A 24,458-nucleotide genomic window follows, 5' to 3' on the forward strand; every position below is an offset into this window, starting at 1 on the left:
GCTTTTGGTCATGCACATGCACTTCATACTTGTTTTGTCTTGGTTTGTGTGTAACATGAGGGACCATCAGTCAACAGAAAATGCACTGTATTGTTTTTGTCTTATTGTTTTTTATGTTGTGTTTTTATTCACAAATCAAATATGCCTTTTGTACCTTACTGTCTTAATCCATTTTTTATTCCACTCCAGCACTCACAATTTTCATTATAATGACACTGGAGTAAAGAAATCACAGCAAAACTCCAATATGAGCCATACACTGAATAATGTTTGTGTATTATTTTATTTGTGTACCCTCCCCCTCCCCACAACAGATCACAAAGACAAGTGTCCATTAATATATTCATGTATACATATCGTAGTGACAAAAAAAAAAAAAATCACAATACAAAAGACAATTTAAATACGTAGAATGTCAATCGCATGTCAAAGTCTTGATTCAATGCTTCTTTACTCAACATGCATTCAAAATATAAAAATAGACTTCTGATTAAGTTTATATACACTTTTTTTTATAAATATAAGTATACAAATGTATTTTTAAAATACAAAGATAAATACCGTCACATAGTGTACATTGTGTACCAAACCAACAATTACAAACATTTTTTTTGGATAATTAGCATTCACAAAACACAATTATTACATTAGAAATGCAACTTTAACGACAATTGCAATTGCAGTTTTTGTCTTTGTTTCTCATTTCGGGCTTACTTCTTTGTCCTTTTGCCACCCACAGTTCCTCGCTTTTATTGTGAAAGTAAAAGGAAGTAGTCAGTGGGTGGTGAATAAATATAGGGGAATAAAAAATAAAGAGGAAGTCTAGCTCTGCCGGACATCCTGTAAGAGTTTGTTGATCTCGGCCACCAGTTCGCTGGCGTCCACCAGTTCGTGCCGGCTGTCGCTGCGTTTGCCCTGCAGGTGGCTGAGCACAGAGTCAAAGTCGTCCTCCTCGTAGTTCTCCGGGATCTCCTCCATGGCGGGCAGCCACTTGGAGGAGGGCCCCGGGAGCGGGACCGGTACCGCGACGGGGGCCGGGGACGGCTGCATCAGAGTGGGGCTGACCAGCGCCGTGAGCAGCGGGCTGCTGTGGGATTTGGGAGCGTGGCAGCTGTTCTGAGGGCTGTTCTTGGGGGCCTGAAGCCCCTTGTGGCTGTTGCTCTGGGAGCCCAGCTTGGTGCTGGGTTTCAGGGTGTGGTAGCTGCCCCCCTGGTGGTGGCCGGACGGCCCGATGCTGCTTCCCGGGTTCTGGAAGTGGGTGTTGGCCGCCCAGGCCGCCACCCCTTGCTGGTGGACGGAGGGACTGGGCTTGCCCGGTAGGTGTCCCCTCCTGCGATCTAAAGAGCCCGTCATGGGGACGCCCACGCCGCTCAGGCTGCTCCCTTTCTGGTTCTCGTTGACCTGGACGTACGAGTCCAGACCCTGGGGCAGCAACCTCTGGAACACGCTGCTCATCTCCGACAGCAGCGACGTGGTCCCGCACAGGTCTTCGTCTCTGTCCCCGCTCCCGCCGCTGCCCTCTCCCCCATCCTCTTCACCGTCCTCGCCGTTCAGGTCCTTGCCAAAGGTGGAGAAGCTCTGGTTGCGGGCGGTCCCCGCGTCGGTGCAGGGCTGCGGGGTCTTTTCCTGTGCGAGGTCGGCAGCTTGACTGGCCTCTTCTCCAGGGATGTACAGGTTGCTACGGTAGTCGGAGGAGGACGAGGCAGGGGAGGCCAGGGGGGGCATCCAGCACTGATCTGAGTGACCCAGGACACGACACTCCTCCGTACAGAGCCTCATGGCTGCATAGAAAAGACACAAAAAGAGAAAAACTCATTAGTAATCAGGAACAGTGAGCTGCACACATGGTCACATAAAACCCCAATTCCTTATATACCAACAGAAATATTCATTATGTATCTGACTTGATTCCTAATCCGCTGTATGTCTTTGATCAGAAGGTTTTTTGACCTCAATCAAAATACTGCCCATTTCATTTTACTCTGGCAAACTTCTTTGCCTGTGGCCATTCGATACTAGGATCAGGTCTTGACAAGTCTACTGACACCAGCTCATTGTAGTGTGTTTACACTTTGGGCTGCAACTTATATCAGAAAGGTCAGAACATCACAAGTTCCAAGAGCCAGAACTGACCTAGACTTGTCAAACCAGTAACAAGAAGAAAGAATCAAAATAGGCTAAGTTTATGAAACTAACTTTTTGTCATTTGAAAACAGGCTAAAGAAACAATTCATTAATTATCAAAACTATTGCCAAATAATTTTCTGTTGATCAAATTATAAATTAATCACCCAATTGTTTTAACTCTACATGAGGTTGTCCTTGGATTGTTCAGAGTGTGTATGTGTGTATGTGTAATGCAGAAACAAAGATTAGTAAGCTGGTGATAACTTTGACTTGAAGCTTTGTTAATGTGGGGATAATGTGTTAGAGTGGATATGAAGCACTGAACCAATATGATTGACTACATGGATTTTCACTCTGCATTGCCAGTTATAGAAAAAAACAATCAAATATAAACATATAAGGAGAAAAAAATAAGCCTTTGGTAACAATGGTGCTGCCATGTGGTTGGTTGTCTTACTGTAAGATGCTGCACTGACTGCCTCAGCAGGAATGGTAGGGCAGGACATCAACTATGCCCATACAAACAATCTGATTATGTACATCATCATTGACTCTACTCTACTCTCTCTGAGTCTTCTGTCACTGAACTTTTCTTTCATTCCAAACAGCAGCTCACACAAACACTGGTTTGCGCAAAGACCACAAACCCTCGTCGTGAGGCAATACAAAGACAATAATCAGAGTCAAAATCAGCTCCACGATTATTTTTTATCAATACTGAGATTGCAATTATTTAACACAATTGCTCACTGATTTTGGAAGCAGTATTATACTGAGAAAAGAAAACAAATTTTGTTGAAAACAATTGGCACAATAGCCGTTTTATCTCTGTCTTGTTTTCGTATTGTGTCTCGACATAGATTGTAATTGAAAATCAAATTGGAATAATTGCAGAGCCCAGACAATAGAAAGGTAAAAGAAACTGATGCAGCTAAAGGTTTTAATTACACACAACTAAATAATCAAATGTATCTAGCAGAAGATAAATGCAGACTTATACTATGTTGTGGCTGCTACTACATGAGTGCGAACCATAGAACCATGAGTGCAATCAAAGGGATGTAAGGACGACTCCTGACAGAGTCTTTTTCCGTCCATCCTGCCTCTCCTCAGGTGTTTTCTGCTGCATTGTCTCAGGAAACACAGTGGAAATCTGCCCTAATTAGTCTGAAAGGCTCTCTGCAGGAGCACTGCCTGCTACCTTCAAATGTATTTACCACATAGAGACAATTCAGCAAGGCCGATCAATGCTTATTACCCATTCAAAATAACTCCTCCTCTAAAAGCCCTGCATTTTTCCCTTTCAAGTCGCCCTTTTCAATATTAAATCTTCAAATAGGAAATCTCTGAAGAATAAATTAGACAAATCAAATATGCCAACTTAAAGCCTTCATTAAAGGAGCGCGGCGCTTTTCAGCCAAGCTATTGAGGGACTTCATTATCCCCTCATTAACATGAAAGGAACATTTATAATACATCTTAGAGCAGATGAAATGTGCATTTGGATGCACTGGAAGGAGAAAAACAGCGTGGGGGCAGCGGCAGATTGGGTGCCCTGCTGATGAAAGACTAAAAAATGAAAGATTTAACTCGACTGATTTGTGTGCAAAAATGAAAGAAATAATGTGTCAGGCAAACATTAACTGAAAGCCTGTCTGTCTGACTGACTGCAGTGTCAATTCAACTCATTTACTGACTGATTAACGTGCCAATAAATTATCAGGCTGGTTTATTTGGGGAATACATGACTGAGTTGCTGCTGAGTGTTTAATGTGGAAAAAATTATTGGATTTTAACATAAAACAGCTTCTACTTTTATTTCTGGCATGGAGCAGCAGCCGAACTCAGGCCTAAGACCAACATTACCTCAGTAACGAAAAGAGGGTTTAGTGTTTGTAATTTTTTTCTTCCACAAATGAGATTTGTCTTTTCATTGTTTCACTCTTCACTGCATTTCTTAAGTACAATCCGACTGTAGAATTATTTCAAAAAATGTTTTATTCTGAGGAAAACAGAGCTGAGCACTTTCAGTCTTGCTCTAAATTAACTCAGATTTCCTTATACCACAGTCCATCTGAAGGCAGCCGAGGACTAAACTGCTTTGTGCAACACAGTCTGACTGGTTGTTCTATCTAAAAAATCACAGTCAAAGGCTCCAGAACACTGAGGCAACTTTCTCCTGATCACTTGTTACTGTACAGGAAGCAGCAGAAGCTGAGATTTCCCTGCCTGGGGGTCAACACACTTCCCATAATGCAACCCAACGGCACTCCTTTCACCTGCCTTAGAAAGTCACCGCTGTGTGCAGTATGTGTCCTCCCACACCCCTGCCTGAATGTGACAACACTGTTTACTCTTCATTCATTATGCAAAATCAGAACAGGGTCAGGCCTGACACGCAGCTTATTTTTAGCCAGTGTTCAGGTGACGGTGAAGAAGCTGCTGTCAGTGCTCTGACCATCTGTACATCAGTGTCTGTGGATCCCAGCTAACAAAAAAAAACTCCTTTCTGTCACAACATTTTATTTAATTGAGATTTTTTTTTTTTTTTCAACAAGCACTTTTTCTCTTCCACCCACTCCCATCGATACGGTGTCTATACTACTAATCTGTGCAGGCTGGAGCCAGTCCCAGCTGACATAAACTGGTCAGGTCAGCAGTCACAGGGCCACATAGAGACAAACATCCTCACACACTCACAACCAATTCCGACCTGCCAATTAACCTAGTGTGTGTGTTTGGACTGTGGGAGGAAGCTGGAGAAAACCAATGTAGACAGGCAGAACATGCACAGGAGCATTAGACTACTATCTCAATACTATCTCAATCCATGCTATCCCAGATGGGGGGGTCAGACTTTGTTTTTCGGAGCTGAAAACCTTCTTTTAGAGGAATGCATTATAAAATAAAAATGTAGTGATGGAGCCACATCCTTAGTATCTTTGTAAGAATAACCATGACTCCAGCTTTTGTTTCAAACTTAATCTTCTCATCATTCTCTCATAGGGCAAACAGACAATAAGAAAAAATAATCCCTCCAAAGTCTAAAAAGACTCTTTCTTTTTCAAAAAGTGGGAGAACAAAGCAGCTGCTATTAAGTTCTTATCTTTTTCAAAAAGTTGGTATTTTCTTAAAAGTGTTCTTCAGTGCATCAAGATGAAGCACAAAGACTTTCTACCTCCTTCTCCCTTTGTGCAACCTCTGCTGCCACATCTAGCGGTAATGACAGGGCACCGGCTAAACACTGTTTGAAATCATCTATGCTGCAGTGGACACAGGGGCGGGAGGCGGCGTGGACATATAGAAGGAGAAAGGTGAGCTTTGAGATGTAATTATGCTCTTCAGGGAGCGCAACTCAGAGCCGACTCCATAGCAACTACTCGTCACATGGCAATTAAATGCCTCCTCTTTTTTTTTTTTTTATCAGAGGAGCACAAGGACATCATTTTGGACAGCTGAAAGTGAAGGCTTGAAGGTGGGGGGAAAAAGAAGAGTGACTAACGAGCACAGCTCCTCCACAAAGCTATAAAGGAAAGGGGAGGGGGGAGGAGGTGATAGTGATGAGATTGTCTGCCCGTCTGGGTCTACTTTAATTGGGATGTAGCTCAAATGCAGTGTCTGGTGATGGCTGTGTGGGAAGCTGGCTGGGAAAAAAAAAAGAAAAGAAGCGGGAGCTCTGGGAGGAGAGGGATGATGCGATAAAAGCAGCTGTGGCAGCTCGCAAAAACCCGCCTGACGGTAGCAGAGACAGGCCGACGGACAAGAGGAGCCACCGAGTGTGACCCCGCTACCTCCAACTGTGAAACCCTGCCGGATATTTGATGAAGAGTCTACATAAGAGTCTACGGAAGTCAATCAATGTTCAACAAGTGCACAGAATGGAGGATCAGATGATCAGAAGAGCTCCATGATGGTGAGGGGAGACTGAGTGGTGACGTGTGAACTAGGGCTGCAACCAACCATTATTTTCATTATCGATTCATCTTTTGATTATTTAAACGATTAATCTATTAGTAGTTTGGTCAATAAAATGTTGAAAAATGTCAATCAGTGTTTCCCAAACCACAAGATGACGTCTTCAAATGTCTCGTTTTGTCCACAAACCAAAGAGATACTAAACCAGAAATATTCACATTTAAGAAGCTGAAATCAGAGAATTTTGACTTCTTTTCTTCAAAAAACTAACAAACTACTCAAACCGATTTTTCAATTATCAATTTAATAATCGATTTTTGTTCGATTGATCAGTTAACTGTTGCAGCTCTAGTGTGAACAGGCCCATGCACATGCAGGCAGCTTGCCATGCCGAACACAACAGTCATGCCAGAAATGCTGGAGAGCAAGGTTTATAGGATGTGGATTCCTTTGAGGCATCCTGTTGAGTTCTATTTTTCCAAAGGTGATAAGATAATATTTGTTTTGCATTACCTTTATTTATTTATTTGCTTATATTTTCGGTATATGGTCACTTGTCCTGCGGTGATCCCTCTCTGCAGCCTTGAACGTGCACGTCCAAACTATTCCACAAGGGGCCGTGTGTGGCTGCAGCTTTTTGGTTCCAACCAATCAAGAGCACACAGTTTGGACCAATCAACTGTCTGAAGACTGAGATCAGTTGATTAAATGAGTCGAGTCTGGTGTGCTGCTGCTTGGTTGGAACAAAAAAACCTCTGTGGAATAGTTTGGACATGCCTGGCTCTAAAACCTGACTGAACTGTGAAACAACATCCTCACTTCTCCTCCTATCGCGGCTCCGCTTAATTTCTGTAGGGCTCGCTCTGGGTGAAATCAAGGGTGTGTCTAATCACTCATTCATTCACTCCTCCCTGAGCACTCTGCACAGAGTGCAATGTAGAGGAGCTGATTGGTAAGATGGAAAAACACTTTCAGACGCTACTTGGATAATTTCCCCTGCAATGTTATTTTTTTTGTTCCATCTTTGAGCAATGCAAGAGGATATAAGTAAGTTGTACAGTGCTTTTCATGATGCATTATGGGAAACTATTAATGTATCATAATTATCACTATACATTTGGACAGCACTACAAAATGGCAAACTCACCATAAGGTGGACTGTACTGTATAGTGAGTTTCTTTGGACACTGCCTAAGTGTGTATCATCCTCCATAGTTCATGTTTATATCATGTTATGTTTTGTTTTATTATGTTAAGTTATGCTATGCCTTCTTATGGTATTTTATATTATGTTATACCTGCCCTACAAAGGCAAACTACAGTATATTTGTTTTTCAATTTTTTGTTATTGGGCTTTTTATTTTGCTGTCCATCCAAAAAAGCACTGTGAAACCAAGGCAAAGTGCAGTATCTGCAAAGAGTACTGTACTCCCTACATTCTATAATTTACTCTATAATTCCATTGGAGGAAAACCAAGCCAAAGTGCCGTATCTGTAGCTAATACCAAGCCAAAGTGCAGTATCTGCAGCAAAACCAAGGCAAAAGTGCAGTATCTCCCATAAAACAGTAAAAATTGGTCACAAAATAGTTATTCATAATTTGATGCTTAAACCTGACAATGAAAAACACAAAAAGTTGTTTTTCTCAGTTTGGCATTTTTACAGATACTGCACTTTGCCTTTGTAGGGCAGTGTTGATGTCTCTCATAATTAATTACACAGACATCTCTTGATGATTGTGAATCTTTTAAAGTTGAATCATTATGATTGGTCAATATGAAGATCAACCGAAAATTAATCAGAAACAGCATTTAGCAGTAATAGAAAATCATTTTTAAATCACTTTGTCAAAGTGTCCTGCATGTCTTCAACCTACATGATGATATGAACATCCATCATGGTGTTGGTAAGCTTACTCAATAATAATGTGAATGCTACCTCATAAAATCAGGCACACCTGATTAAGATTCAGTAAGGACACAGTCAGGGGATGATGGGAAATGAAGGGAGGGGCTGTGAGGTGTGTCTGATGAGGGGGGTGGGGTGGGGGTGTACCTGCATGCGGTCTGTGCTGGCCATCAGGGGCATATATCTCAGTAAAGCCCTCACCGAGGAGCCTGTCCATGGGCGACTCCCTGCCGGGCTCGTAGTCACTGTCCCCGGCCTCGCTGTCTCCGCGCCCGCTGTCCTTCAGACTGAACTTATCCATCTCGTTCAGGGCGTATCTGCACGGAAGACACACAGGGGACTTGATACATCTCTCATAGACGGCTCATCATCGTCAATAATATAATCAAACGGTAAAGGGGAATGATGTGCTACAGATGGATAATAAGGTGCACGGAGAGCAGAAGGGGTTTTACATAAAATTATGCAAATGCGCAGTTATTGAGCAAACAGTCAGACTCTACAGCAGGAAGCTACAGGATACGGATGTTAGGGGGCTTTATGACAGCACAGACAACAGAGAAAATCATGTGGAAACGTTTCATCGTGATGTCACAAAGGGGTACGCGTACTTCTCGACTTAACTTCCGTTGACAAGTCTGACAACGAGAGGCTTTCAAAAGCATCATTTTCTTTTTGCACTCGCATTACCTGTAGCTCCTGGTGTATTTGTTGCCTCTGAAGCTTGGTCGTGGCTGGTACTGGCCCTGATGGAGCATGGACAGAAGCTGTGAGACTTGCTACAATCCCAAGAGAAACAAAAAAAAGGACAAAAAAGAAATAAAAAGGACAAAAATAAAAGGAAAAAATGAAGAGGGGGAAAATGAATGGAGTCAAACAAGCAAGACCACAAGACAATGTAAAGGGTGGGGGGTGGGTGGGGGATAATGTAGGTGTGTGTGTGTGTGTTGAAGGTGGAAGGGGTTGGTATGACTTTTTTTTTTTTTTTTTTCGATTTCTACTGAATGTGATGGTCAACAAAAACATGACATAAAAGGCTGGAGGTAACAGGATGTGGGAGTGAGGGATAAATTCATAACAAATACTAAATATAAGACAAATAAAACCTGCATAACACAAGTGTATTTGTATATGTCATATGTTTAGCATTGGAATTAAATTGTAGGTAATCATTGTTTAAGGTAAATGAAGCCTATCTTACCTCTACAGGGGGTGTGGCGTGGGCCAACTCCAGGGCAAAGTTCTCCGGCACGTGATTGGAGGAGATGGTGACCAGGCTGTTGAGGGACTGGCGGCTGTGGTGGCTCTGCCTGCTCCCCAGGGTGCCCCTCTCGGGCGCCGGGGACGCCGACGGGGAGCGAGGGTGCGCTCGGACCGGCAGAGTCCCGTTGACGGTGGGGACCAGGGTGATGTCGGCCTTGTGGATCTGCCGGGCGGGCTTCTTGGGGTGGTTCTGGTAGCTGTTCTCGGCCACCCTGCAGTTGTAGTTGTGCCTGGGGTCTTTCTTCTCGCGGCTGCAGCGGGCGGTGGCGAACATCACCATGACGATGAGCAGCAGAGCGCAAACGGCGCCCAGGGAGATGATGACGATGAGGGAGAGATCCATGGAGGCTTGGCTGGAGCCCGTTGGGTAGAGGGGGGGCAGGATGTCCATGTTCTCCTGAAGCGACAGCCTGAGGACGGCCCCGGTGGACAGCCGGCTGGTACCTCTGTCCTGCACTTCCACCCTAATCTCCATTATGTCCCGGGGGGCCTGCTCCAGGCTGGCGTTGGTTCTGAGCTCGCATCGCCGGGCGTCCATCACGAACAGCCCGTCCTCGTTGCCGCCGACTATGGCGCAGCTGAGTTCTCCGTTGGCGCCGGCGTCGCGGTCGGTGACTTTGAGCGCGGTGATGAGCTGGCCCGGAGACGCGTACTTCCACACCAGCAGCTCGGCGGTGTGGTTCTGGAGGGACGGGGAGTGGATGATGGGCGGGTTGTCGTTCTCGTCCAGGACGGTCAGGAGGACGGTGGTGTTGGCGGAGAGCGCCGGGTTTCCCCCGTCGCGCGCCTGAACCGTGAACGCGATCCTGCTGACGTCTTCGTGGTCGAAGCTGCGCAAGGCGTAGATGGCGCCATTGGACGGGTCGATGGTGACGTAGGTGGAGATGGGGCTCCCTTGGACCAGGGCGTCTACGACGGTGTACGTCACCTGGCCGTTGGTGCCCAGATCGGGATCTGAGGCCACCACCGTCATCAGGTAAGCTCCCGGAGAGTTGTTCTCCGATTTGAAGATCTCATAATGGCTCTTTTCGAAACGTGGAGGATTGTCATTTTCGTCCAGCACCTGAACGGTGAAGTGTTTGATGGTGGACAGGCTGGGGGAGCCCCGGTCCTCAGCGATGACCGTCAGACTGTACTCCGACCTCTTCTCCCGGTCCAGCGAGATGTTGGTGAGGATCATGTAGTTCTTCTCGTGCGTCTTCTGGAGTCTGAAGTGGCCATGGCCGTGCAGCCTGCACACCACCTCGCCGTTGAGCCCCGCATCGATGTCGTCGACTCGCACCAGAGCTATGAAGGTGTCCACAGGGGCCCCCTCTGAAATGTAGGCCACTTCCTCCTTGCCGGGCGTCATCAGGTTGATGTTTATCTCCGGTTTGTTGTCATTTACATCGACCACCTTCACCACGATTTTGCAAAGTCCAGGGATGGAGTTGGGGCCCAAATCCTGAGCCTGAACGTCCAGCTCGTAGGACGCCGTTGTTTCAAAGTCCACTTTTTTAATCAGAGTAATGTGTCCGTTTTCTGGGTTTATCTTAAACGTTTCCAGGATTTTGGGCGAGATGTGACTGCTGAAAGAGTAGACTATTTTCCCATTAGTGCCCTCGTCTGGATCTGTGGCGTTTAAATCAATGATTAGAGTCCCAAGGGGGGAGTTTTCCAGCAGATTGATGATATAGGCCTGCTCATCAAACGCTGGGCTGTTGTCGTTGGAATCAGAAATGCTGATTTTCAGCAGAGTGGAGCCAGACTTGGGGGGCACGCCGTTATCCGAGGCCGTGAGCTGGAGCTGATAGCTGGACTGAACCTCCCGGTCCAAATCCCTCATCACCACCAGCTCCGCGTACTTGGCACCGTCGGTCCGGGTCCTCACCTCGATCTTGAAGAAGTTATTAGGCGTTAAGGAATAAGTGTGCAAAGAGTTCTCTCCGACGTCCGCGTCCACCGCGCCGTCCAGCGGGACGCGCGTCCCCACGGATGCGCTCTCGGAGATCTCGATGGGGACAATGGCGCGGGAGAAGTGCGGAGAGTTGTCGTTAATGTCCAGCACTTCCACCTCCACATGGAACAGCTGCAGGTACTCCGTGGGGAGCGTGACAACGTCGAATTCGATCGAGCAGTTCGTGTTTTTCTCGCAAAGCTTCTCGCGGTCGATTTTGGTGCCAATGCTGATCTCCCCGTCCTCCTCGCGGACCGACAGGAACGGCGTACTCCCCCGCTGCATAGCGCGGAACCGAAAGGTCAGGGAACTCGGTAGTTTGGATAAAACCCCGGCCACGTCCTCCCGTAACCGTGCAATAACCGTGCCCACTTTCTGCTCCTCGTAAACTTTATATCTCAAAGTCTTACCGGTGGCGCAGCAGAGCGCCAGCGCAGCCAGGAGCAGGAGTTTGAGCAGAGGCGCGGAGCAAATATTTCCCTTGGTTTGGATCATTTTTGCCCCCATCTTCTGCGCGCATAGGTCGGTGATTACTTCCACAGAGGCAAAAATAATATCGGGGAGAGGGGAGAGAGGGAAGGGGGCAGGTTTCTTCTCAGAAGTCTGGCATGTTGAGTCATCCGCTGCTGCTGCTGCCGCTGCTGCTCACTATCCGCAAAAAAAACTCCGCAAAAAACACAAAAGGGAATAAATAAATAAATAAATAAATATATCTACACTAAACTGCTTCTCCGGTCAGACAGCATTCACGCACAGTCCACCCGGGGCGCGCTCCTTTGTTTTTCTTCTTTTTGTTGCATATATCCAAGCATACATCCACCGCCGCCTGTGCGTGCGTGCGCCCTCGGTGAGTGAGTGAGAGTGTTTGTCTGGGTGAAGAAAAGGCGCAGCTCTCTCCCCACTCAGTCTGCGTGTGTGAGAGAGAGAGGAAGTGAGTGAGAGAGAGAGAGAGAAAGAGGAGGGGTGTGTGTGTGTGTGTATGTGTGCGCGCGCTCTGTCGTCTCCCCAGCCTCCCCTTTCTCCGCCCGCCCAGCACCCAAACTGCGTCTCCTCTTCACACACAAAACACTCTTCCATCCAAACCCCCCTCCTCCTCCTTAAATCACCAGAATGGCTCCTTTACGCAGCACAGGAGGAGGGAAGGAGGGGGTGGTGGTCTCTCTCCCCCCACTACCACCACCACCCTCCCTTATACCCGACACAGAGAACACCCCGGCATTAAAAGTGTGTCACAACAATGGGGGCCAGATGAGGAAGTATTCTCAGCTCAGCCACAGCCACTTTTTTTTCTTAACCCAGCCTCACACACTGACCCGCGGCAGACTTACATTGTTAAGGATTGCAAATCAGAACGTGTGCCAAGATCGGGTCCTTTTGTGGCGTGTGCGTAAAAAGACGCAACGCTACACAATAAAGATGCCAAACTCACCACTCACTCACTCACTCACTGGTGATCACGGTCCCAGGGCGCACACTTTTATTTTATTTTTACACCTAGACTATTACAAATATTCCCTAACCATATCCCGCCGTATATCCCGTGATACCCAAAAGCAAAACTGCTGCGCGCTTCCATCAGTTCATAACGTGATTATCCTAATATTTCCATAAATTTCTCTCCGCCGGTTTATGATATTGCTCTCATCCCAAATATATCCGCTTCCTCTCTGCTCCTCCATGCGTAATAATGCACCACAGTGATACCTGTCTGCCTAACCCCGTGAGCCATTCAGATTTAAAGTTGGAGACATGTAATGCCAATGAAACAGAGAAGTGTGGGTGAATGTCTCTGTTGGGGACCTTCATGTGATAGAAGGAGGAAGCAAGCACACAGGTCGTCTGTGGGTAAAGTGGCAGTTTCGGATGCTGCAAAAAGAACTGGCTCCGAAGGTGAGTCAGTCCACATTTAGACTGTGCAAAAGACCGGGTTTGGGTTCAACAGCCAGGATAATTTCCTTCATGGCTTGAGGAGGAGGAGGAGGGTGTGTGTAAGTAAGTAAGTAAGTAAGTACTTTATTTGTATAGCACCCTTCTCAGTACGAATACACAGAGTGCTTCACATCATAGATGTGTGTGTGTGTGTGTGTGTGTGTGTGTGTGTGTGTGTGTGTGTGTGTGTGTGTGTGTGTGTGTGTGTGTGTGTGTGTGTGTGTGTGTGTGTGTGTGTGTGACTGCTTAGAGTGACAGGTGGGTGAGTGTCTGCTGGCCTCCAGCCAGAAGGGACCAGAGCCTCATCATTGCACATTTCAAAACCACTGTTTGGAAAATCTATTTTTAGGAGATGCTGCTGGTCAGGTTGGAGAACTGGTTGGAAAAAAAAAGCTTCCTCATTTGAAAAGGCTGCCATTCATTTCCACTGTTTGTATTTGTGACAGTAAAATAAACTGATCTAAACGGATGTAACTTTATATCCTCAAACAACTATATCAAACCGTTGAGGGAAAAAAAACGCAATGTTTCCTCTTTGGCGTCAGTTTAGTAAAACAAAAAAACACGACACGATGACTCCACCACTCATGAATCTCACCCGGACTCCTTCAAGTGACATTTTGCAGCCAAATGGCGTTCTCACATTGCGCCATGCGAAGTATACAACGCTTTGTCATCTGCCCAGCTGACCCACACGTGTGCTCTTTTCATCCAAAACCTCCACCACCTCCTCCTCCTCCTCTGTGCTGCATAATAATGTTTTATGGAAGCCTACATCTCCTGATCCCACCAAATTACCATCCTGCCAACTCACAGTGTCTCAGTGAGCAAACAACTGGACGAGCAGCTTTATGGGAGCAGCACCGAAGCCATCTGGCCGGGGGCCTCAGACAAACCCAAACCTACAATTACCATCTATTCAGTTTCTGTCGCTCACCCCCCCCTATATACCCTCCTCAAAAAAAAAAACCACCACACGCACCCTCCACCCCCACCTCCCTGCTGAGAAACACCAAGTGAGAATTAGCTGCAGCTCATGTCAGATAAAGTCTAATATCCTCCCTCTGCAGAGAAAAGTGACTTCTCTATCAGACTTGTTGAGCAGAGTCGGAGACAGTTTGGTGAACTGTGAGCTTTATTTGGATGTCAGAGCTGCTGATGACTTTCAGAGGAGTGAAGTGAAGACGTGCGGAGATCCAAAAAGTCTGATAAGCGCTCCGATGATATGCATTAATCCTCAAATCGGTTCAATATCGCTGCAAACGTTTCTATACAACGTCCTCGTGTCACCACGAGTATAAGCCTCGTTCTGAAGATTCCCCAACATTCCGTCCCCAAATTCAGAAAAGTAATGACTGGCCGCTGCACTGGATTATATTCTGAATACGTTTCATTTGGAGTGTGAGCCATATCTGATAATCGCTGAGCTGATTGGTTTCAACAGAGCAAATTATCTGCGGCCGGCATCTTTAGGGGGATGTGTCTCTGTGATGGATTTTTATCTGCATTTTAAATTCCAATGTGTGACCCGTGGGAACAGGCCTCTCCGCGCTGCCATCTGTCTCTGAGCAAACACATGGACATCAGCTCCCGAGCTGATATATACACACACATACTGATACTGAATGATTCCGACAAAGGCAAAGCCATCACACACACACACACACACTCCATGCTTTAAAGCTGCTCAATTTCATGTGTTTTCAAACTGTTGGTAGATGTGAGTTTAGTTTGACCCGCTGGTTCTGTGGAAACTTTGTGACATGCATCATTTCACAAGAACCAATGAGGGAGATATCTCAGTTACTTAATGTGTTTAACTTTATATCCGTTCATCACAGTTGGACAGTGAATCAGACAATTTTACCTAAAGTCTGAGCACACTCACTGAACGCTCAGGGCACAGCTGTCATCACGGACACCGAGGTTGATAATGGCACCATTAGAAATGCACACACAGTGGGTTATTCAGCATCTAAGGGAACATCATACTTTCACCAAACAGCAGCAGTGTTTCCAGTTTCATGGTGATGCATCTTTCTGTTGAATGGACCAAAAAGTATCGTTAATTGTTCACTTTATTTGAAAATGTTGGCGTCTATGGGGGGAGTTTGCTTGTTCTCCCTGGACCTACGCCGGTTCTCTCCGGGTACACAATGCAAAGTCACGCACAATGGGTTGACTGGCGACTCTAAATTGCCCTCAGTTGTCAATGCGCACAGATAAGCAGCATAGACGACGGATGGGTGGATGGATAGGATCTGTTTGTTTGAGATAAGTGTTTTTTTTTGTTTTTTAATTAAACAGCAACATAGGAAGTCACTTTTTGGCTCCCTAGATAAATAAATAGAAACCATTCTCCTTTTACTTTGTGTGAGGGTCTAATAACTGAATATTATTATTTGTTCTGAATGCCCTTGCTTTGTTATTTTTTACTTTTCTGTATGGCTTTTTAATACATTTAGACTTTGTTTTTCAATGCCTAAGATTCAGACATCCCCTCGCCTGTTATTTATTTATATCTGTGTGTAAATATGTGGTGAAATCATAGTTTCATCCAGCTGATAAGATGACAGCAGAGCGGCACACTGCTGCAGCACAGGTTTGATAAAGTGAGGTTCAGAAAGATCCAAGTTTAACTCATAGCAGAGCATCACCCCCCCGCCCGGGGCTGCTCATATGGAAGGCAGAGTGACCGGCTGGGTGGTGATGATGGGGTTGGTGGGTGCAGAGATTCTGCCCTTAGGGACCATAAAATTACTGAAAGGAGTTTGGAGGGGGGTGGTGCAGGGTGAGAGGCTCAGCAACTTTGTCATTGAAATGAAGCAGGAGACCCTGATGACAAAGGCAGCTTAGCAGGTGGAGAGAGGGCGGCACGGGGGGTGTGGGGTTGGGGGTGGGGTCTAAAACCACACCCACCACATGCCTCTAAAAGAATCAGGGTGTCAGGATGGAGCAGTGGTGGTGGTAGAGGTGGTGGTGGTGGGGGGGTTATATTGGAATATATGCGGCCCTTCTGGTTCTGATACTCTGGTTCAGAAGTAAACAGATGATTCAAGAATTCCTGATGCAACGTTTCGTTTGCGGGGAAAAAGAGAAAAGCAAGAAAAAAAAGGAGACGGTGTTATTAAATTAAATCACAGCCAGTTCAAATCAATAGTTATATCATTCTGATGCCTGAAGATGAAGAAATTCATGTCTTTGTCATCATCAGGCGGAGAAGAGGGGGGGGGGGGTCACAGCATGTGTCCTGGGGGTTGGGGGTTGTAAAGGCACGCGAGCATCTGCCAACATCTCATTACCATGCTGTTAGCTCGTGTGAAACGGAAGAGATGCCGGGGCTGAGAGAGAGAGAGAGCGGGGAGCCGCCGCCGCCGCGCGCCTGGACAGAGATGACGCCACACCGAGCCCCAGATTTCAAATGTGACGCATCATCAACAGCTGATCGCCGCTTCACAATAGAAAGTCTGACTGAGGGAGTCTGGGTGAAAGCTGTTCCAGCTGAGCCACCTGGTGACATGATGACAACACTGTGCGGCAAAAAAAAAGGGTTGAACTCAAAGCTGCAAAGTGGTGCGTACAAACCCAAACTTGCACTAGCTGGGTTTACATGGAGAATTGGTTTAGATGTCCAAACCAAGTAAAAATGCTCCATATAGATACCCCAATCAGAATAAACCAGAATAAACAGGCACAAATTGACTTCAATTTCATTGGATTTCAGAAGGGGTAGAATATTCCTTCTCCCAAAATAATCAAAAAGTAAAATTAAATCATGGAAACAGTGAAACAGAATGTTGTCTGGTTGCTCCGTCTCAATGTAAATGCATAGTGGCGTTTCTTCAGTGGTAAATATGGCGGCTTCAAAGCACAGCACACAGAACTGGTCTACACCGGAGAGTCTGTTGTTGATACAAACTGAACATGAACATGAACATGACCGCTTGGACGGTTGAGAAGAAAAAAAGAAAAAGAAGAAATAGTGAACTGTTGAACAGCACCAAATGAATACATCACATGATGTTTTGATTCATCTGCACTTGTTAAAGGGATTGTTCAACATTTTGGCAAACTGGCCCATTCCCATAATCCCTATAGAATAGAATAGGTTCATTACTTTACCTTGTTGGTGCGAGCTATTTTTAGAACCGCGGAGCAGAGCTGCTCAGAACTACGGAGGCTAATGGGATTTCTTGGTTTCCCTCATCAAACTCATTAAATACACAATCCAACAACTCCAAATCGCTCTGGTGGACAAGTTGTGACCTGCACATTCACAACGTTATAAGGCAGAGTTGTTTTCGAGGCAAATGCAGAGACTGCTTACCGAAAAGCTGTCCCTGAAGGCAACGCGCATCAGCGGTTTTGCATGAATTTACCTTGAGAACAACTCTGTCTTGTAACGTGCTGTTATTACCTCATATGGTGAATGTGCAGGTCACAACTTGTCCACCAGAGCGTTTTGGAGTTGTTGGATTGTGTATTTGATGAGTTTGATGAGGGAAACCAAGAAATCCCATTAGCCTCCATAGCGTAGCTCTGAGCAGCTCATGGCTCTGCTCCACCGTTCTAAAAATAGCTTGCATCGACAATTAAAAGGTAACAAACCTACTGCTAAAACTATAGGGATATGGCAATGGGCCAATTTGCTAAAATGTTGAACTTTCCATTTTACACCAGATTGTAATATATAACATCACATGTAAACAGTTGACATGAAATCTTCATTTAGAATCAGAATGAAAAACAGTCTGCATGTAAACCTGGCTACACCCCCCCACCTCCACCAGCTGATACCATAGTGTTGTTTCAATGCAGCCTGAAGAGAGATCCATTGATAATTCAGCCTGTGGTCTCTTTCACCCTCAGGATGAACAAATGCTCTGTCAAGTTCTTCCTCACCAGACCGACTAACCCTCTTCATGGAGCTGGCTTTGTCATGTTCAAACAGTGAACTGACACTTTCTTGTCTAAAATGTTCATGTATGCTGGAGCATTTTGATTTCCCTGAAGTTAAAGCAGATATCAGCTTCACGGCCGTTTCGGCTAATGCTGCGTTCAAGGCAGGCTTTTGAAACCGTAAGTTACAGCTTCAAGTCACAACTACGACTTGGTAGCGTTCCAGGTAACCCGTAGCTCGTGTTTTTACCATCCTGTTGTCTGTGAAAATTCCCTATAACGGCCACTCGTAACTTCCGACCCGTGAACTCGTACCAGATCGAACTGGTATGACTTCACAGGAAGGAAAAACACAAAGTACGAGTTTCTTTGAACGCACCATGAGTTAGCAGCCGCCGCCCTTGTCAGGCATCAATTGGTCCTCGTGCTACGTCACCACATTCACGCGCATCCCTTGGCTGCACACACAGCCCTTCATGCCGTTCTCTCTCCTCATTGGATAACACTTGTATCCCACAAGGAAAATTTTCTCCTCGGGTTACAGCAGAGCAGAGTGACGGAGAGACTCGTGTTTAGGCTGAAATACTTCATGTAAGTGATTGCTGACGGAAAATAGGACTATTTAGGACTTATATTAACAAAAACATTCCACTGATATCTGCTTTAAGTTTTTGTCTTTCATTGAATAAGTTTCCCTCTTAGGGTTTTGAATTTCTAAATTAAGATTTTTGTTTTTGTTTTTGTGCAGAGTTTAACATTAAGTTTGTGTAATTAAGATAACTTTGATCTGTTCAAAGCTCCCTGCAATTCTTCTCATTTCAGGATTAAATATGAGAAAAGCATCTAAATGATCTGATTCAAAGTTTTAAATTGAGTTTAAATCACAGTCTGAATTAGATTTCAAAGTAGCTTCCTTATTGACTAAGTTTCCCCCTCAGAGTTTTGAATAAAGAGAATATAATACTGTGATTTTGCCAGAGAAAAAAAATAATGACAATAATATAGCTGGTTCAGATTTAAAGCAGAAACTGGAAGTACTTGTGGTTGAGGTTGTTTCCATGCTGGAACTACATCTGGCCAGGCAGCAGCACTTTGTCCATTCAACCAGTAATTCTGCACATGTGTTGCCAGATACTGTCAATGATTTAGATTTTCCAGATGTTGAAGTAGATTTCAGTTCAGGCGCATTGGTCCAATAAGCAGCCAGAGCTGTGAACATCAGTGCTGCTGATTGGTGTATATCGGATGTTGGGCAGATAAAGGCTGCCAGTGTTTGTCTCAGCTACTTGCTCCTGACTCTATATCCACACTGAACACACAGACCTGAGATTAACATCAGTTTTTTTTAATGCACTCAACAAATTTTCCCCCAAACTGCACCAGTGTTTGACATTTTCAGCCAATTTGCAAAGCTCCCTCTTGATTCCAATGTGTTTTCTCTGTTTCAGGAAGTTATTTCAGAGATGAAATCTTGCACTTTACTTTTTTTTTTCTTTTTGCAGTGTCCCCTCATTTCTCAAGCCCTGCGCCGTTTGCCTCTGTATCATTTCCTACATCTCTGAAGCGTTGTTCCCTCTCAGAGGAAAGGGCTTTTAGTGTGAAGCGGTGACAGTATGAAGACAGATCTGCAGCCATGCAAGCAGCGGATTGTTATCTTTGTCTCCTCTGAATTTCTCAAAGGGTAATTGTTAAACGGCGCAAACACTTTCTCTTTGATTAGCTCGCACTTCACATTCGAGTGTCACTGCTTTAGAATCCAACTCAGTTTTTTTTTAGTTTGAAGAAGCTGGTTCAGCATGATACCATGTATGTAGCCATGGAAACAACCACAACATAAGGACTGTCCTGTTCACACTCTGGCCAATCAAACTGCTCTGGTAAACAGGGGTATTCAAATAACTATGTTCTTCCATATTTTTTCCACTGTTAAGCCAAATTGCATTGCTTTGTTGCACCTTCATTTATATGTACTACTTTTCCCTCCAAAAATGTTTTGACCCCTCCCCTTTTCTATTGCAATTCCAGTGTACAGCATTTACTCTTAAAGATGTTGGAGAAGTAAAGGGCTGAAAACAAGTGGGCTAACCGATATATTGTATTTACATACTTATTGGAGCCAACAGTGGAAAAGGGTTGCTATTAGAGCAGAATTGTATATCTGATACATTCACAATGACAACAAAGGTATCTACATTAGATTTTTTTTTTTTACTCCAAACGTTTCTGTATATCTGTACAAATACAGTTCATCATAGAATCTTTATTTTTAATCAAAAATTAAGTTTGCATTTCTTTTTCTTTTTTTTCCAGCTTTGGTTAGTGTTTTTGTGTTTCCCAAACCAGAAAGTTAAATGTAAAACGAAAACATGGTGTTGGTTTTTTTTTGCACTTTTTTTTTTTTTTTCATTTAAAGAAGATGGTATATTGGTAGCCTGACAAGCCAGACTATATCATTAAAATGTATAGTCTGGCAACGACTGGTAGACCTCGGCTCAATCCAGGGGGCGGGATGAAGGCTGTCTTTCAAACTGCCTCTGCACGCAATAGGGTAGCGCTACGACCAATCAGAGCAAAGAGCTGGATGACATAGGTTAAACTTTTCCCATATCCCGTTGGCAAAACACCAAATACATCCTTCTTCGAAATTAATGACTTCAGTGCAGTTTCTTGCTCAACTTTTAAAGAAAATATAAAGTAAGAAAATATAATATTTTTTCAAAGTTGATGCCAATGCCGATTCATATGATTCCTTTGCCAAAGTCATCATGTCATGTTTTTCACCATCGCAAGTATGTCATCATCGCGTTAAGCCCGCCCAATGACTCTCTAAACAGATAGAGCGCTGTGATTGGTGAACACAAACGGTGTTCGAGACTCAAAAAGTTCATATGGCTCGTTTCTAGACCCACCTACGGAGCAAATATATTTGCTGCCGCTAGGGTGCAGCTAGATTTCTAGGCTAGGTATATTGGATGAAAGGCAGATAAAGTAAATGTACAAAAGTCAGACAGGCAAGGGTAACATTAAGCACTGGTATCAGAGTTATGTTAGAAAACAGTTCGATAAATAAATGAATGCCTGCATGGTCATGGGGTGTCCCTTTATTTACTCATTAAAAAAGTAAAATATGACTGAAAGTGACTTTAAAAGAGAATTATGAAAGCAGCAAAAAATATTTCTGCCATGCACACGCACAGTGATGCAGCAGCTCCTTCAGCTCTGACTGTTGCATCACTGCTTTTGTGATGTATGGTTGTAAAGAACTTCACATCAGGGAGGCTGGATGTAGCTCCACCTCTACATTAGCATCATTCTCAAGCAGCCTGTGGGTGCACACAGACATTAAAGTCGTATGTCTATACAGAAAAGAAAAGAGTCCTCATGTAAATGCCCTGCACCGCTTGCGTCACATGCTGCAGCCCCGCTAGCTTCTGTTTGCTCTCCTTCTTGTCTCTGATCAGCTCTGATTGTCTTCTCTGGGATTGCCAGCCCATCAATAAAGTTTCTGTCTTCTACCTGGGGTGCTGTCTTGTTAACCCCCACCCACCCACCCACCTCCCTCCTTAGGGCTCCATTCACATTTGGAGGCATCTGAAGGAGCTCCTTGACTCAGTAATGTGGTCTCTGCAGCCTGCACACACAAAAGTCCTTGTCTTGTTCGGTATGTGCTGCGCTCTGCCACCGTTTACCTTGTTGACTTTTCTCTGAGCTTTGAAAAGTGTCAGATGTCCTGTTTCACCTTGAAGAGCAGCTCTCACTTAGGAAAAAAAACAAAAAACACCCAGTGTAAAAGGTCTCTAGATTTGCAGGAATGATTTGCCCTCTGAAAAGAAAGAAAAAAATAAATAAAATGCTCTTCATTTCTTCACAGGGACTCACTGACAGCCACATTTGTAGTCTTGGCTCAGAAGTTACAGATTTCTAAACTAGGCCTCTTTTGAAGTTGTTTCACACATGAAAATTTCATGAGACTCCAAAAAAAAAAAAAAATCAGGAACGTCTCATCAATACTCTGCAGGCAGGGAGTTGTCATCGACCCTGCTCTGTAAATTAGAGCAGCGCTGACAAACAAGCACAAAGGTATCCATGTGCAAGGACTGGTTTTGTCTGCCACAAAGGCTAATTGACTTCACCGGGCCGCCTGAGAAGACTGGAGAGGAGATAGTCTTACGTTTCATGAGCAAACACTGCGGGCCTGTTAACGACGATCACAGACACTTTTCCACAGGGGAACTCACACACGGAGCCGCAGCCCTCCTCTCCGACGGACACACGTCTGGCATCTGCTGCCCCGATACCTGATCACTTTGTTGTTTTTGAAGTTGTACAATAGCTTCCTGAGGCCTACGCCCTCTTTTCATATCTCAGCGCGCATGCAGCCAGTTGTTGCCACAGTGTATAATAATGTCAATAGCTTCAGATGTATTACCCCCTTTGTATTCACTTTACCCCACCCCTCATTTTTGACTTTCTTTTTTTTATTATCTTCAGAGGATCATCTGCCAGATGCTGAGCAAACACCTTCTATTCATCCAGTTCTGGCAGAGCTGGACTGTAACTAAATACACTGACTTAAGTGCTCAAGAGAAATGTTTAGTATCAGTTTTTTACTGAAGTTTATTTGTACTGTCTTTTGAACTTTTGTTTTGAAAATGTAACAGACCATAAACTATGTTCATCAGTCACGGTGTGCCAGTGCATTTCTTGAACAGGTCACTTTGGACTCGACAGTGATAGATAGATAGATAGATAGATAGATAGATAGATAGATAGATAGATAGATAGATAGATAGATAGATAGATAGATAGATAGATAGATAGATAGATAGATAGATAGATAGGTCTTCTACACCATTAACTGTTTCTTATGTCCATGTTTGAAATTTAAAAACAAAGAAAGATTTGTCGTCCAACTTAGCGATGCATCCATTTTTTTCAGTCCCAATGTCATTACCCATACCTAGGCTTAGGGTATCGACCAATACCTGATACAGATTCAATACTACTGTTGAATTAAAAAACTGTATATATACATACATGGCCATGTGGAAGAGAGTGAAGACTTTCCAAACTTTGTAAAACACTACTACTACTAATATTATAACTTTGTGACCGTCTTGTATTGAATCCCCGAAATGCGAAATTGTCCAGAAAAAAATTTAATAAGTCTATATTTCAAGCTTGTTTTGTAGCAGAAGCTCCTCTTCCCGGTTCGTCAAATTTGGACGAACCAGGGTCTGTCCTCTTCCCAGTTCGTCCAAATTTGACGAACCAGGAAGAGGAGCTTCGAGAAGCTTCCGCTACAAAATAAGCTTGAAATATAGACTTATTTAATTTTTTTTTGGGACAATTTCGCATTTCGGGGCTTCAATACAAGATGGACATTACATACGAGCAGCATGGAAGTATTTGGATGTTTTTTGGTGTGTCTTTTTGTTACGAAGATAGTTGGTATCCATTTGCAACTGTTATATTGACATGCACTGCTATGCCGAGACCCCCCGTAACTCAGAGAAGCCACGGAGGACTCTGAAACTTCTCCCAGCCCTTAGTCCACATGAGGGTGAGTAGATAATGAGTGAAATTTCAATTTTGGGTGAACTATCCCTTTAAAGTATATTTTGGGGCTTTTTTTTTTTTTTTTTCCTTCAATCGAGAGAGAGAGAGACAGGAAATGGGGAGGCAGAGGGGGGGAATGACATGCAGGAAAGGGCTGCCTGATACAGGATTCGAACTGGGGCCGCCTGCAGTGAGGACTGTAGGCTCAACATGGGGCGGCAGCTCTACCAATTGATCTAAATGCCACCCCAAAACTACATGCTCTTTAGCATGGTGCTTTGGGAGGTGCTTGGCTAAGAGCCCCTCTGTTGTTGGTGTCAATGTGTGGCAGCGTTACAGTGCTTAGTTTCAGTGTCGACAGTTTGTATTGTATTTTGTCGTCATTTCCATTGCAGATGTTGCAAGTTGCCATCAAACTTGTTGGAGTAGCAACCATGAAATAACTCCATACAGCAACATGACACTTTGGCTCGCTCCATGTCGTTGCAGTGAATAGATCGGATCATGGATCAGCCCCATTATCTGATACCTGATCAAGGCAAATATCCGATCTTAATATCAGATTGGTGCATCTCTACTTTTTTTTAATACAAGTACTTCAGTACTTTAATTAAGATTTTAAAAATGACTAATCAACTTTCACCTGTATCAGAGTCATGTTTAAAGGAACAAGGAGGAGTTTCTATTTGGTTATAAAAAAGTCTCACATTAATGTGGATGAATCTACGTTACCCACTTGTTAATGGCTCTATTTTCGATAAATATATCGTTTTGTCTCTATCGTTATTTTGTTATTTTAATTAATGGTGGAAATGCTGGGCGAGCCGACCAGCGTTTCCTTACTTTCGGTTTCGCGGACGCTGCCCGGCGGGTCATGAGAATAACGCCGCCGAATCGCCGTTTATGGTCGGAACTATGGCGG

The 24,458-nt window shown here is 44.4% G+C and overlaps 1 protein-coding gene across 3 annotated transcripts; it reads right to left on the minus strand.

Annotated features, from left to right (window-relative positions):
• Positions 1-521: 521 nt before the first annotated feature.
• On the minus strand, positions 522-11,666 carry pcdh18b (protocadherin 18b). Of its 3 annotated transcripts, none has more exons than XM_083980595.1 (5): positions 9,152-11,666; positions 8,641-8,729; positions 8,098-8,267; positions 1,229-1,781; positions 522-1,060 (listed from the first exon to the last, which is right to left on the minus strand). In XM_083980595.1, the coding sequence occupies exons 1-5, from the start codon at positions 11,654-11,656 to the stop codon at positions 823-825; spliced, it is 3,555 nt and encodes a 1,184-aa protein (XP_083836721.1). In that variant the 5' UTR covers positions 11,657-11,666; the 3' UTR covers positions 522-822. The 3 variants fall into 3 exon arrangements, with proteins under 3 accessions (XP_083836721.1, XP_083836722.1, XP_083836720.1); XM_083980596.1 differs by having other exon boundaries at positions 522-1,044; positions 1,225-1,781; XM_083980594.1 differs by having other exon boundaries at positions 522-1,781.
• Positions 11,667-24,458: the final 12,792 nt, after the last annotated feature.

Source organism: Trachurus trachurus (assembly GCF_905171665.1).
Source record: "Trachurus trachurus genome assembly, chromosome: 10".
In the NCBI taxonomy this organism is placed as follows: Eukaryota; Metazoa; Chordata; class Actinopteri; order Carangiformes; family Carangidae; genus Trachurus; species Trachurus trachurus.